At 42.2% G+C, this 15,284-nt stretch overlaps 1 protein-coding gene across 1 annotated transcript in view; it reads left to right on the top strand.

The window, feature by feature from the left end:
* LOC309586812 (amine oxidase [flavin-containing] B-like) overlaps positions 1–15,284 on the top strand; it is a 60,234-nt gene that overhangs the window by 25,814 nt on the left and 19,136 nt on the right. Inside the window, exons 4-5 of the mRNA XM_082304341.1 lie at positions 12,499–12,603; positions 13,358–13,449. Coding sequence (XP_082160467.1) covers positions 12,499–12,603; positions 13,358–13,449 — 197 coding nt within the window. The remainder of the gene's footprint in view (positions 1–12,498; positions 12,604–13,357; positions 13,450–15,284) is intronic.

Raw genomic sequence — 15,284 nt, 5'->3', positions numbered from 1 at the left:
GGGGATGCTTGGAGGTTCCTGCTCGACCCTGGGCTTGGACCAGTGTCCCTGGGGCCATTCCCAGTCAAGTGTTGAAAGTCTCCAACAAGGAGAGAGATCCCGTTGGTTGGCTGAGGTGCTCCCAAGGCATGCTGAGAGCCTGCAGGCTGGATTCAGAGTTCTTAGGCTCAGGCTCCTGATGTGGCTGCCTGTAGGAGAGCTCCTGAAGAGAGAAGCAAGAGAAGTGTGTGCCAGGACTCCCTGGTAGCCAAGCAGGAGGTGGTAGAGAGAGGAGATATTCCACAGTCAGTAGCTCCTCCTTTGAATCTCTTAATTTCACTAATTTTAAATCTTTTATTTCCTTTTTGCTTCTGTGTTTATACAACTGTGGAAAAGTATTATCATAGCTGAAGAATTACTTGCAGTTAAAGAATTGGAAGATGAACAGTATATAGTAAACATGTGCATTGTTTTGTGGCCAAATCAGTGTAATAATATTCAGCCTTTTGCATTTCATGTAACTGTAATACAACGTGTAATACATGCAATTACAGATCTCTTACTTTCAGCCATGTGGCTTACCCATGCGTTCCCTGAAAATGGACAGTGTTCTTGTGTGCTCCCTGAAATTTAAGTAGTATTCTCAAGTCATAGCTTGCAAATCGGATTCCAAAATATACAATGGTCTGTTGTCCCTGTGTGAATTTGAATTCACATGCTGACCCAAGCTTTGTGACTGCAGCCAAATCTAATTAAATTCTGGACCACGGAATTGTGTGTGAACCCAGAGAGGCGATGAAACCTAAAGGTTTTAATTCTTCTCTCACTACACAATCAGGCATCACGGTGCATCTTGTAAAATCAGCTGCTGTTTTTACATATACCCAAAGGCAAAATCCAGCCTTTCATAGTTAATTAAATTCATTTTAGAGGCTTTTTAATACAAGTAATATATGCAGCTTCTTTGTACTACAAAATGAAAAGAATGCATTTTGTTGATCTATGGGTGGATCTTTGCTAATTAGGCTTTACCAACTTGATTGGGTTGTGTGGTTTTTTCCATTTTAATCTTTTTTAATGTCAGGTTCTATTGTGACATTATTTTTGGTCTCGCTTACATTGTGTGTGATATCTTCACAGAAACTCAAAATTGTGTTTCTTGCCCTACATTTTTTTTTATTTTCCTCCACTTGTTCAGCAGCCTTTTTCATGGTCTTTGAAAGGAGATTAGTATGTTCTTTTCATTTGTGTAAATACTGGTTCATCAGCCTTAGTGAGGAAATTAGTATAGCTCTGTGAGTAGTATTTGGTAGGCAAATTGCTGCCTGAACACCATTGCTTTTCAGTAGCGTAACTGAAGTTACGTTCATAAATCCAGATTTAAGAAGCAAAAGCAAAACTATCTGAGAAGTCATCATCTCTTAACAGTGCTCCCATTGGACTGGTAAGCAGATGTAAAACACTTCTTAAAATAAGATAACTTCTCCTTAGCTGCCCAGGAGAGGATTCAGGGCCCTACCTTAGATAGGTAGATTTGAAGCTTTTGACTGGTGGTGTTTATTTTCCTCAACAAAATGACAACTTTTGTCTTAGAAAAACAAACCGAAGTATGTATAGTCCAGGTAATTTTTGCCTTTGCCATGTAACAATCCCTGGAAAGAAGTGTTGAAATATGAAAAAATGTCAGTTATCATGCGGGTTTAATTATCAAAATATTTGCTTTGTTAATTCAAATTGAACTTCACTTTTCTCCAAGCAAAACCACCCCAGTGCCCTCTGCTGCTTCTCGTAAGGCTTGTTCTCTAGACCCTTCACCAGGTTCATTGCCCTTCTTTAGACACGCTCCAGCACCTCAATGTCTTTCTTGTAGTGAGGGGCCCAAAACTGAACACAGTACTTGAGGTGCGGCCTCACCAGTGCCGAGTACAGGGGTACAATCACTTCCCTAGTGCTACTGGCCACACTATTTCTCATGTAAGCCAGGATGCTATTGGCTGCCTTGGCCACCTGGGCACACTGCTGGCTCATATTGAGCTGGCTGTCAACCAACACCCCCAGGTCCTTTTCGGCCAGGCAGCTCTCCAGCCACTCCTCCCCAAGCCTGCAGCGCTGCATGGGGTTGTTGTGATCCAAGTGCAGGACCCGGCACTAGGCCTTGTTGAACCTCATACAGTCAGCCTCAGCCCAGTGCACTCCAGGAACCTCCTAGGCTCTTTCCTCTCCACTGTATTGTATTTCCAGCAGATATCTGGTAAGTTGAAGTCCCCCACAAGAACAAGGGCTAGCGATTGTGACACTGCTGCTTATAGAATACTTTGTCTGCCTCTTCATCCTGGTGGGGTGGTCTGTAACAGACTCCCACCGTGATATCGGCCTTGTTGGCCTTCCCCCTGATTCTTACCCAAAAACACTCAACCCTATCGTCACCATCGTTAAGCTCTAGACAGTCACAACATTCCCTAAGATACAGGGCTACCCCACGGCCTCTCCTTCCTTGCCTATCCCTTCTCAAGACTTCCTAGCCATCCATTGCAGCACTCCAGTTGTGCGAGTCATCCCACCGCGTTTCCGTGATGGCAACTATGTCATAGTTTTCCTGCTGCACAAAGGCTTCCAGCTCCTGCTGTTTGTTGCCCATGCTGCGTGCATTGGTGTAGATGCACTTCAGTTGGGCTATTGATCCCGCCACCTTCCTGTGGGGAGAAGCCCTAATTCCTACCTGACCGTTCTTGGACGCTTCCATGGTTTCTAACACGTCCATAGCGCTTGCGTCTTTGCTGCCGCGTGGATCTCCATCCCTTACCTCCACTGGGAGGGCAGACTGAAGGACCGCGCTAGCACACCGTCCCTCAAACATTGGCGTGCCGCCCCCAGGCTTATCTCTAGCGAGCCTGGGTTTATCCCTTTCCCCCTTCCAATCTAGTTTAAAGCTCTTTCAACGAGCCCTGCTAACTCCTGGGCAAAGATCCTTTTCCCGTTTTGAGACAGGGGTACCCCGTCTGTCGCCAGCAGGCCTGCTGTTGTGTAAACGATGTAAATGATGAAAGAACCCCAAATCCTGTTGGTGACACCAGGCTCGGAGCCAGGTATTGATCTGCTGGCTCTTCCTGTGTCTTCCCTCGTCATTCCCTGCAACTGGAAGGACAGAGGAGAACGCTGCTTGTGCTCCTGATCCCTTAACCAGTCATCCCAAGGCCCTGAAGTCTCTCTTGATTGCCCTTGGAGTTCTAGTTGCAACTTCATAGCTGCCTGCCTGGAAAATCAACACGGGACAGTAATCTGAGGGCTGTACCAGGGTAGGGAGCTTTCTCTTCACGTCTTTAACCTGGGCCCCAGGGAGGCAGCAGACTTCCCTAAGAAGTGGGTCCGGTCTGCTTATTGGGCCTTCTGTTCCCCTGAGAAGAGAGCCTCCTGTGACAATCAACCGTCTTTTTTTCTTCATGTAAGCGGTTTTGACACGGGGCATAGGCCAACTTGACCTCGGCAACACCTCCGAGCTCGATGAACCGTCATCCTCATCACTATTCGGTTCCACTTGCAGACCCTCACACCTATTAGGCAAGGGCACCTGGGAAGGTGGGGCAGACAGGGAGGAGACGCGCCTGCTGGCCATGAAGCATCTCCTCCCTACTCACTGGATTGGTTCTTGACAGTGCGTTGCCGATTGCTTCGTTACCTCCATTAAGTTTCCCGTAAAAGAATGGAGTTTTCTCATACCCATTCATCTGCCAGCAGCACTGGCTAGAGGTGTCCAAATACATGTCATGCCGTTTTTAAATTTAGCACAATTTTCATATACAATTGACATCTCTGGGGAAGATGCTAATGTGAACCCAGTCTGCTGCGCATCACTGAAGGTGAATATTTAGTCTTATGCGTGCAATACTTTTAACTAGGGCCACAAATCCGCACTAATGTTAGCAGGTTACACACTGATCTACAATAGATCTGCAGAAAAAAATGTTACAGCCCTCTTGGGTGTCATTCATTTTCAGCACTATTGTCCTTATTAAAATGCAGTTTGCTGTGGTCTTGTTCATGAATAAAAAATGTGATGGACCTGTTGTATTGGGATTTAATTAGCAGCTGGATAAGCAACTGCTGTATCTAAAGTTATAGAATTTATTGGTGTTTCTTCTGTGATATCAGTGATATATGCATTGATGCTAAGCAATATGATTTATTTAAGCTTTTGACCCGCTTCTCTGCAAATCTAAGGGCAGTATCTCCTGGCATAGTCTGTAGTATATAGCATAACAGCTTAAATGGATTTTTGAACGACTAGATAAAAATGCTTTCATTTTTCTTTGTATATCTTAGAGTGCAGTCAGAGAATGAAAGGTCTGTGAGACTCTCAGTTGCCATCAGTTCAAGTGAGGCGAAATGGCACCACATCTTTTGTTTTTTCCCCTTTTTGCTGACAATTTGTTACAACTTGGTGAACTGAGAAGAATACATCAGAATCTTTAAGAAGCTGGGCATCTGGTGTCTTGAAAAGGAAGCCAAGTAAATTCAAAGATGCTTAAATTACTACAGGGCCTTGGTAGTTTCACACGTCATTACTGGAATGCACATCTATGCTATTTTAACTCTTTACTAGATACAGGGATGCAGGCATTCCTGGCACAAGACACCATGTCATTAATCACACTTGCTGGTAGCCTCAGAAGTGAGTCTGAGGATTGAACAGGCTGAGGTTGGTGAAAGCATCTTCTTGACTTTCACAAGGGATATCCTCCATGCTGTGAATGAAGAGCAGTCATCGGCAAGAGTATGGGAAAGGCTGGTCTTGTTTTGGTCTCATTGGACCTGCCCTGTAAAAAAAGGGCCATCTTCCCATTTTTGTGCCAGCCACCTGGCAGTAATTGCCAGAAGGAAGTTCGTAATTAGGCCTTTTTAATTAAAAGATGGATAATATTTGTATTATACCAGCCTAAAAGAAGCAAGATTATGTACAGCAAATCTGCAAAGTGATCTCTGTCAAAGGGAACTATAAAGCAAGGTCTTGCAAGGGATGTTTATTGATCAAGAAGATTGACTGGAAGACTGGCAGCTGTGACCTAATGGTAGCATGAAGATGAAAGTAGTATGAAAAATGAACTGGAAATAAAGTATGCATTTCTTAATTAAATCCGAATGGAAAGAAAATTCCTCAATCTTAGCCCTCCCAGACCCCGGGGTCTGTTCCCTAGGAGATAAGGAAAAAGAGCTGTGCTCCCACCTAGCTTATTTAATTCAGGCTGCTGGGCGAAAAGCTTCAATTGCATCTGATTGCAAGAACTGATTTTTGTTTCCCTTGAGAAGTTGATTGAGGTCTACAGAAAAACAGAATTAGAGAAATGTGTATTTCATACAGGAACAGCTGGCTGAGCATACTGGGTTTCACACGTCTGTAAAATCTTATGCAAGGTTTCTTTTTTTTTTTTTTTCTTTTTTTAGGTAAGAACTTTAATAACCTGGAGTATCTCAGAACCAAAACTAGTGAGGCCAATGTTACCTTCTACTTTAAAGACAGTGTTTTAGTTGTGAGAGAGCATGTGTGCCTTGTGTGCTTGGTTATGTTATCTGTGGGCAGAGCTCATTTGATGGCTTCCTCCCAAATGGAACTCCACTTTTCTCCTGTTTTCATTTATTTTTGCCTATTTATCCACTTTTGGGAGGGGAAGAAGGTGTTTTGTTTTGTTTCTTTTAAGACTAATTCTAGAAATACTGAAAAGTTTTCTATTTATTTTTATCCAGTTTGTTGGCAGGTTTAATTCAAGTGTTGAAAGCCGCATGCAGGCTTGGCTTCAAAGAGTATTTAGAACCACAGTCCCTATAAATCTGTGCTTCGTAAGACACCATGAGTGCTTTTTGTGAAGGTGTTTTTTAGAGTCCGAAAACAAAAAAATCCCATTCTAGTAGGAAGGAGACTTAGTTAGCTCTTCTCTCAGCTGATGGGAACAAATAGTTATATTTGCTTTTAAATTCAGAGCAGAACCTCAGTTTACCTTTCTAAATCACGTCAGTGTTGGTTTTTTTCATTCTGCCTTTTTGCAGATAAGGCAAGTATTCCAGCAATTGTATGACTGATGTTGTGGCAGAGTGAAGATGGACTTTATTTCTATAATGTGGCAAAACCAAATTGTTCCCAATTAGCTCCTTTCATTTTCAGGATGCATGTTTCAAGCCAATGTGAGTGGCTACACTTAAAATGGAATTGCTTTTGCTGACCAAATTTCACGAAACACTCTGGCATCCACAGCTGATGATCTCAGATATTGAAAGATATTTGGAGGATATTTTGGCATGTCTTAATATTGTAGCTTTGCACCGTTAGTTATCCAGATCTCCTTGCTCTGCATTTATGTTTTCTAACCTATATATCTTTTTACCTTTAGGATATCTGTCAGTATAGTAGGGTGCTATTCCAGTAGCATCTCCCTCGCACTCCCTGATACTCCTCAGCCTACTCACCTCCTCCTGGAGCTCTGTCACTAAGTGGAGGAGTTCCTCCACCTGGGCGCACCTCCCACAGGAGTGCTCACTGCTGCTGTCGGGTCCTGGCGTGGGAGCAGGGCACACCCTGCAGCCTGACACCTGGGTGGCAGCGTGTTCCCACCGGAGCTCCTTCTGGGAAGCTGCCTCAGTCGTGGTGGGTGCAGAGCTTAGAGAGGCCGTGGCTTTCTGCCCGGTGGATACCATTGCTCCCCGTTTGAGCTGGCAGAGCTTCAGCGCCCTTCCTGCACGCCCTTCCGTGCAAGCTGCCGTGTGAACTGCCGCGCCGCGCCCGTGCTGACGCACCGCGCCCTGTTTGCCCCCCTGTTGGTGTCGCTCCTGGTCGCCAGTGCTCCCCAAGGGCTTCTTTTGTAGGTGTGGGGGGCTTGGCTGCTGGGGCTCCTGGTCCCGCCTGGGTCTCCTGAGCTGCAGGCTGCTGGTGTCTCTCTCGACTCCCCGAGGCTCCCCAGGTTGTATCAGAAACACTGTGGCCAGCAGGACCAGGGAAGTGATCATTCCCCTGTACTCGGCACTGGTGAGGCCGCACCTTGAGTACTGTGTTCAGTTTTGGGCCCCTCACTACAAGAAGGACGTCGAGGTGCTGGAGCGTGTCCAGAGAAGGGCAACGAAGTTGGTGAAGGGTCTAGAGCACAAGTCCTGTGAGGAGCAGCTGAGGGAGCTGGGGTTGTTTAGCCTGGAGAAGAGGAGGCTGAGGGGAGACCTTATTGCTCTCTACAACTACCTGAAAGGAGGCTGTAGCGAGGTGGGGGTTGGTCTCTTCTGCCAAGTAGCAAGCGATAGGACAAGGGGACATGGCCTCAAGTTGCACCAGGGCAGGTTTAGATTGGATATTAGGAAAAACTTCTTCACCGAAAGGGTGGTCAGGCACTGGAACAGGCTGCCCAGGGAAGTGGTTGAGTCCCCATCCCTGGGGGTCTTTAAAAGACGTGTAGATGTGGAGCTTAGGGACATGGTTTAGTGGTGGAGTTGGCAGTGCTAGGTTAAGGGTTGGAGTTGATGATCTTAAAGGTCTTTTCTGACCTAAACAATTCTGTAAATCTACAGTAACCAGCTGAGCATATGAGCTCCTGAACAGTTTCTCAAAGAAGAGAACTTCAATGAAGCTCGACACTGTTACAATTTTCTAAGTAGGCCTGTATACCTCTCTCAGCTTGGTCCAGCTAGTTGCCGTATTTTATTGAGAATTATGATTACACAAGAGGCTTAGTCCCAAGGACACATAGTGTTAGATTCTATGAATTAAAAAAAAAAAAAACCAAAACCAAAGAACACCCCCCACAAACCAAACCAAAAGGTTAGTTTTCCACAGGGCAGCAGACGAGAAACTGAATCTGAGACAGGTACAGGGTTACAGCCTGAAGTGATGCTTTGCTCTTTCTCGTTTTTCTTCTCACAACTTTGCATCTTACCATTTCGGTGCTTTATATGAATGATGTTACTAGGATTTCAAGTTGAGAGAACAAGGTATGTGTGATGTACCAGTGCTGCGAATCAGCAGAGGGCACTACGTGCCTATAAAACTATGTAACTGTGAATTAACATGCAGAGTGACACCTTGGTGAAGTTAGCATGAGTTACTCCCAGGTTTCGATGATTTAGCTGAGGGAATATCTGTGCTTATTCAGTAATGCAGAGAATGCACCACACCATCTCGTTTCTTCCAATGAAAGCTGACTATATTTATAAGATGTTTATACTATTCTATTAAAAAAATGCATGGATCATTGGCACCAGGGGCTCCAATTCACAATATTGGCATCCCACTCAGGCGCTACCTGGGTACATAATGTTCAGGGGAGCATGAAGTTGTCTTGTGCCTGCAAAAGCAGTCTTCCTCCTGAGATCCCACTCTGCATTGAGATACTGATGATATTTCCTGGCAGAGCATGTCTTTTCTCAGCCAACCATTCACTCATTCTCACCCTCTCAGGAGAAAGTGTGTGGGATCTGGTCCTTATGCCCTCCCAACTGCTGGGGCTGATATTCAAGGGGCTGCTGATATTCAGTTGCCATGCTGTGTTTTTTTTCCCCTGTAATAACCCACTTCTTATGTCAGCTATTTGACCTGAAACAGAGCGGTTGTATGCAGAAAGTTTATTTCTATACTACTTATATTACATGGGTCCAGTGTAACTAAGCCAAATGTTGATTGACGTGAAACAGATGGATGAGAAAATCTATTGGGAATTGTACTATTTATGACAAACACTGGATTTCTCATTTCCCTGTTTGTTTATTCCTGAGACAGCTGGGTTGCATGAGTTTCCTCCCTATAGTTTCAGCTTCTTCAGTATGCTTTAGCCCATACTGCAGCAACAGCCTTTGTAAGCAGCAAGTGACACATACAGTAGCAGGTAGACTTCCAACTGCTGATGCTGGTGTTCTGCTTTTGGAAGCATTGCAAGTGGCATCATGAAACAGTTTCTAAAAAATATATATGCCTGTACTAAATACCACTGAGCCCTGAAAAAAAAATAAAAAGGTAAGAAATACTTCTGAGCATTATAGTACTGGTGTTGAGATATGTCAAATGATCAGAAGGGGTGGTTATTATTGCTGGTTTTATACTGCTCTGATTTAGGTATAAAAAATATTTGAAAAGGAAATGTTTTGTGCATCTTGGGGCATATTTTTCATCTGTGTCTTGTTTTTCTTTAGAGATTATACAGCACCAGGAGGTATGGAGAATGCTGTTCCTAGCAATATGATAGAAAGAGGCAAATTTTGCCTAAATATCAGTAAGGTGGTTGTTTTTGAAAAAGTACAAATTCATCAGAAGTAGAGCTGAAATGTTTCAGTTTGTTGGAACCTACTCAGAGCTATGTGTAGTCTTTCTTTGGTGCTGCTGTTTTTGTTTCTATGTAGACCCTAGTCTTGCAGTTTCTTCTCAAACAAAATTCTGATTGACAGCTCCTGGAGTTTTGTCTGTGTAGGAAATAAGGATCAGGCCTTAGGTAATGTCTTAGGAGCTCTTGAAAGTAACTTTCACAGGAGACTCTCTCACTTTTATGATTTTTTTTTTTTTTCAGGTTGAAGTTTGTTCTTGTGCTTTATGAGACTTGTCACCCCAGATTTCTGCACAAGACACATACCCAAGATTTCTCTTTCAGCAGTTCAAATGCAGTGAAATAGAAGAACGCTAAAACAAAGATATGTTTTGTGTGTCTCTTAACCGGGCGGTCATGAGGAAGCACTGCAGGGAATTCATAAGACTTGAGTTAACTCAGAGGGGATAACTCAGTTAGGATTGCCTCTGGCAGAGCAGGAAGCTCAGAACAAAATCAATAATTGGAATAACCCATTCTGATGCTGTCCTGGTTTTCTTGAGCACAGCAGTATACGTGTTTCATAAATCTAAATCTGGGAAATGCTAGGTACTTAAAACCAAACTGATATGCTCCGTCTTTGGAATACCTACACAGTGTTTACAGAAGTGAAGGGTGACTCCAGTGTTTAGAAGAAGGCACGGTAAAACGGACTTCTTGTTTCCGTAGGAGTTAGTTATGGAATTGTAATGTGCCCAAAAAGGTTAAAAGGTAATTACCAACATGATTCAGATGTTACTAGCTGGGACAGGAAGGCACTCAGTCTGAGAGCTTTTGCTGCTCTTTCATAGTCCTTTGGCAACAGAGTATGAAGGTGTGCCCCAGTTCAAATTAATTTCATGTTAAGGGATTCCATAGTAGTACCCAAATGTCCCTGTCAGGACCAAATGCTTCTGATGAAACAAACTCACTGAGTTCATCTCCATCTACAGGGACATGTTTTCCTGATTCCAATTTAATGTATTTTCATATGGTTGAGCACAAGAGCTGTACAAATGTGCTTTTGTTCCATGCTGAATGAAAAAAAAAATAGCCCACCTCCATTTTCTGGAGTATTTGTGAACATGTGCTGTAATGTCCATTCTTAAATTGGAAATGCTGAGTTTTCAACCTTGGTACCTCTGGCTTGTTAAGTGACTGGAGATCTACTTTGGCTATGACAGAACTTCTGACTGAAAACTTATAAAAATTTGATGTTTTGGCATTTTACAAACCATAATCTCTCCTCAAAAGCACTGCAAAATAAAATTGTTGTTTTGCAGCTACTTCTTCATATGTCCATGTACCAAAGAAATAATTCCTTTCCTCCCACACTTTGCTTTCTTCCTAACTTTCATTACCTTGGTGTTTCTGACAAGGATTCCATTAGAGTCCTGCATCCATACAAAGACTAGGTTAAAAAACAATTTCTGCTTCACATTCTCTAACCTGTTGGGGTTTTTTTGTAAACTAATTTTCTCTTATCCTTAGGTTTGATTTTTGGCCTTACTGCTTTCTAAGTATCCCTCACTTTGAATTAGAAGTCCTCAAAGTTATTATCCAGCACTTTTCAAGGTTATATCTCATTTCGCTATTTCTGGACCAAGTTTTGAGTCTTTCAGGATCCCTTTGTGCCCTTTTACTGTCTCTTCTGGTGTTTGCAAACACCTGCAGATTTGAATAATGTGCTCTCTATCCCTTCTTTCACATTATTAATAAAGAGGCTAGATCAAATCAAGCCTGACACTTCTTCGAGTAAGTGGTCTTCCGCTACTTCTCGTCAGCAAGACACAGTGTTGTGGTGGTGGTGTTACCTGGTTCTAAATATTAAATCTTCATGCAGTATTTCTTTTGAAGTCAGTGTAAATATTTTTTTTTAGTGATGGGTTGGTGTGGCACTGCATCAAATATCTATTAAAAGTTAGTACTTCTACCAATTGACATTCATGCTGATGCAGTGCCCACTTAAATACATAATTTAATATAAGCTTTGAAAAATCAACTGTGGCACACAATATGGCCTTTATTGTTTATCTATTTTATGGAGTCCAGAATGCATTGTGAAAAAACGAGTAACCACATAATGCTAATGAGCATTTCTTTGTGAATTTTTAAAGCTGTTATGCTGCCATCCATATAGTCAGGCAGGGAAATCCCATGTAAATAATAGCTCTACAAATTACCTGTCTGCTTCCACTCTTAATTCAGCTAAATTTTCTGAATATCTAGTAGTGGAGATATAGATATACAAAATCTAACTGTTAAATATATAATGATGTAATTAGGACATTCATATTGGCCACAGTATCACTCACTTGAATTTATGGCTGGAGGTGTTGGATTGGAAGAATGAGCCATTATTAGTAAATGCTACATTTTCTGTAGGGCTGAGGATTTTTAGGTTAGCTGAAACCATTTTTTTCCAGGAAGGTCTCTGAGCTATGTTTTGAGTGTATAATAAAGCTCATCACAGCTGCTTTTGTCTGATTTTGAAAGAAAAAAAAAAACACTAAATGCAATTAACAGTTCAGTCCTTTCATGAACATTTAGGAGAAAAAAATGTAAGATGTATTTCTCTTTTTCAGTAACAAATAGCCAGTTTTTCATCTTAGTTGAGCAATGCTGCTCCATCTCATTTTTTTGGTCTGATCTTAGTGACTCTACTGCAGGGTGTTAGTTTTGTTGCCCAGAAGTGCCCAACATAAAGCTTTGAAGATACAAGACAGTATCATTTCTGCATACAACTGACTTAATTCAACTGTGTATCACACTTAAGTTGCACATGTAGAATAACAGGATCACAAAACAGCTGAGGTTGGATGGGACCTCTAGAGGTTACCTGGTCCAATCCCCCTGCTCAAGCAGGGCCACCTAGAGCTGGTTGCCCAGGACCATGTCCAGGTGGCTTTTGAGTGTCTCCAAGGATGGAGACTCTACAACCTCTCGGGGCAACCTGTGCCAGTGCTCAGTCACCCTCACAGTGAAAAAGTGTTTCCTTACATTCAGACAGAAGCTCCCATGTTTCATTTTGTGTCCATTGCCTGTTGTTCTACGTGCACACACAGGCATGATCTGTTGGAAGCTTGTATTGATGTATTGATTAAATTTGTGCTTCCTTCCAGTGAATGCTTAACCATTTGGTGCAGCTTCCTGCACATAGAAATCATTATTATGGTTGTATTTAGTTTTTATGATGTTTTTGTTTGTCATCGTATAGGGTAAGTCTTACCCCTTTAAAGGTCCATTCCCTCCTATGTGGAATCCGTTGGCCTACCTGGACTACAACAACCTATGGAGGACCATGGATGAAATGGGAAAGGAGGTATGGCATCAGGAATTGCGGTTGACCATCTTAGTTCAGCTTTGTCTCCATGAGGGGTGGAGTGAAGGTGGGACTAGGATGCAGATAGGCCAAGCTGCTCTGGCTTGAACAAACCTGGTGCTGGCAAGAGCAGCATCGTGCCATGCATTTTGGTACACACTGATGGTCACAGCACATGTTACAAGTGGCATCCTGGCAAGCTTTTCTGAAGGTCATGCTGCTGAGGCTGTCTGCAGTCATGCCTTCGTTTTCTGGATATATGAACATTAGGGTTTATGCATGTGATTTTTAGCGCTTTGCCTGATGATTGGGTAAATAGTATTTTAAGAGGCTTGTAGACTTCAAATGTACGCTCTTCTCCACCCTCAAATTCAGCTCAACCAGTTTAGTTTTTTACCAGTAGTGTATGTTTTCCGTTGACTGAGCTACAAGACTTTGAGAAGAGGTTGCTATTACTTGCGTAGATGAATGGGAGAGATATGGAATACATTCCCCAGCATTGTACTTTGCCTTTCTAGGCAAAGTTTTTAACTCTAAAGTTATTCTCTATTCTTAAATCTAAAAAAAAAAAAAAACCTTAAAACAAACAAACAAACAACAAAAAACTAAAAGCATCCTCTGTTAAGTTCGCTGTATTACCTGCCAGGAATTTGCAGGCTGAATTACTATGTAAAGATGAGATTGTTTGTGTTTGTTGTCTCTTTCGTATGCCACTCATTCATTTGCTGATTAACGCTCTTTTATGTCTCCTTAGATTCCCAATGAAGCCCCATGGAAGGCTCCACACGCAGAAGAATGGGACAAAATGACTATGCAAGATTTCATAGATAAAATTTGCTGGACAAAGTAAGAAACTCTTTAATACAAAATATAATAGCTTACATTTATATACCTTAGAGCTCCAAACAGGTTTTACTGCTTTGCAAACAGATGTAACTATTACTAGAATCCAGCCTTTTTAAAGAAATGGAGTGAGAAAATCTTGTAATAATGGACCATGACACCTGTCAGCAGCACACACAGTAGATTCTGTTATATTTCTGTAACTTTTTAGACTAAAATAAAGATAAAAGGAAAATGTATTTGGGGAGGGTTACTTCTGAAGACATAGGTAGTACCTTCATCTGTTATGTGCACTTTCCCTCTCTTTACTGTGTGTTTAACTTTTACGAGAAAAATGCTCTGGCTACAGCAGGTTTGTTCCATCAAAAGTTTGATTCAAAACACACATTTATTCTGTGCTGGGCCAGCCGATTTTACCAAAGTGCTATAAAAATAACATTTGTCTTAAAATAGCACTAAATCACTTTAACACCCATCATTCTATTGTTTAACTGCTGCACTATATACCACCCAGGGAAACTGAAAATGCTTCCTGTTTTTATGTATACATCAAAGCAATTTTTCTTTACTTGCTATTCAACAACAGTTTGATTGGTTTTCTTCGCACTGAAGCAAAAAAAACCCATTAATTCTGCCTTGCTGTAAAGCAGATTGATTTCTACAGCAACCTCTTCAGAATTGCTAAGCAGCCGACGTGTAGTCAGGCACTGGAACAGGCTGCCCAGGGAAGTGGTTGAGTCTCCATCCCTGGAGGTATTTAAAAGACGTGTAGATGTGGTGCTCGAGGACATGGTTTAGTGGTGGACTTGGCAGTGCTAGGTTAACCGTTGGACTCGATGATCTTAAGGGTCTTTTCCAACCTTAACGATTTTATGATTCTATTCTATGGCTGCAGCAAGCCTGCACAGAGCTTGGTGCAGAAGCCTGCGAGGACCCAGTCAAGCTGACACTGTCATCGACGGGGGCATTTTTACGGCTTCAGCCAGCCTCTAGAGAGCAACATGATCATTGTTAATGGACAGTAGGTTCTTGTCCAAAAACTTTTAATCTTCTGGTTGTTTTGCTTTGACAAGAGTTACAATTGCATGAAAGGATATAGAAAGCCTTTCTTGTCACTGTCCATACTCAGTAAAATCAAATAGAAATGTATGCTGGTGGTTCTGCTGGCCATCTGAACCTCTGATTTGGTAAAGTTACCAAAACAAGTTACCAAAACGCCACGCACCGGTGGTCGTTCAATATCCAATAGCTCACGTGCCTACAGTAACTTTTTTCAAACTCTGATGGAATAAGACTTGACATTTTACCTGAATATTGACACACCTGTCAGCCTCCTTTAATGCCAAGATGCTTTTCAGATTTTATGTGTGCATCTCAGCTTGATTTGCCCAGTTTGTTCAAGATTTAGGTAGCATGTTGTAGAAACTTCCCAGCCTGGAAGGTAATGATCCAGAAGGGTAGTCTTCCACTGTTTCCTCTCATCTGACAGACTGTACAGATTTGCTTTTGGCTAGAATTGCATGCTGGAAATACCCCGAGTGCTCTTGGTGGAAATCATACTGCCATTTTTAGGTAAAACACCAGGAGAAACTGGGGAACAGAAGTGCTGAAAAACAATGGAAGGAGGCAGGAACTAGGAGAATTTAACCACCGTTTAATACCTTCTGCTTATGAAATATTAATAAATACATATTCTAATTCTCCCATTAGACAAAATATCTTTCAGTTGATCCTATTTTATAGTATGTGTTTATACAGACAAAAATTGATAAATATTTTCTGTATTATTTTTGGTTGTCAAGAATGAAGCCAGAATGCACCTGTATTTCAGAAAATGG

Source organism: Platalea leucorodia, assembly GCF_965183815.1.
Source record: "Platalea leucorodia genome assembly, chromosome: 2".
Taxonomy (NCBI): Eukaryota; Metazoa; Chordata; class Aves; order Pelecaniformes; family Threskiornithidae; genus Platalea; species Platalea leucorodia.
The sequence above is the reverse complement of the archived record's forward strand: the minus strand, read 5'-3'. Positions and strand labels throughout refer to the sequence as shown.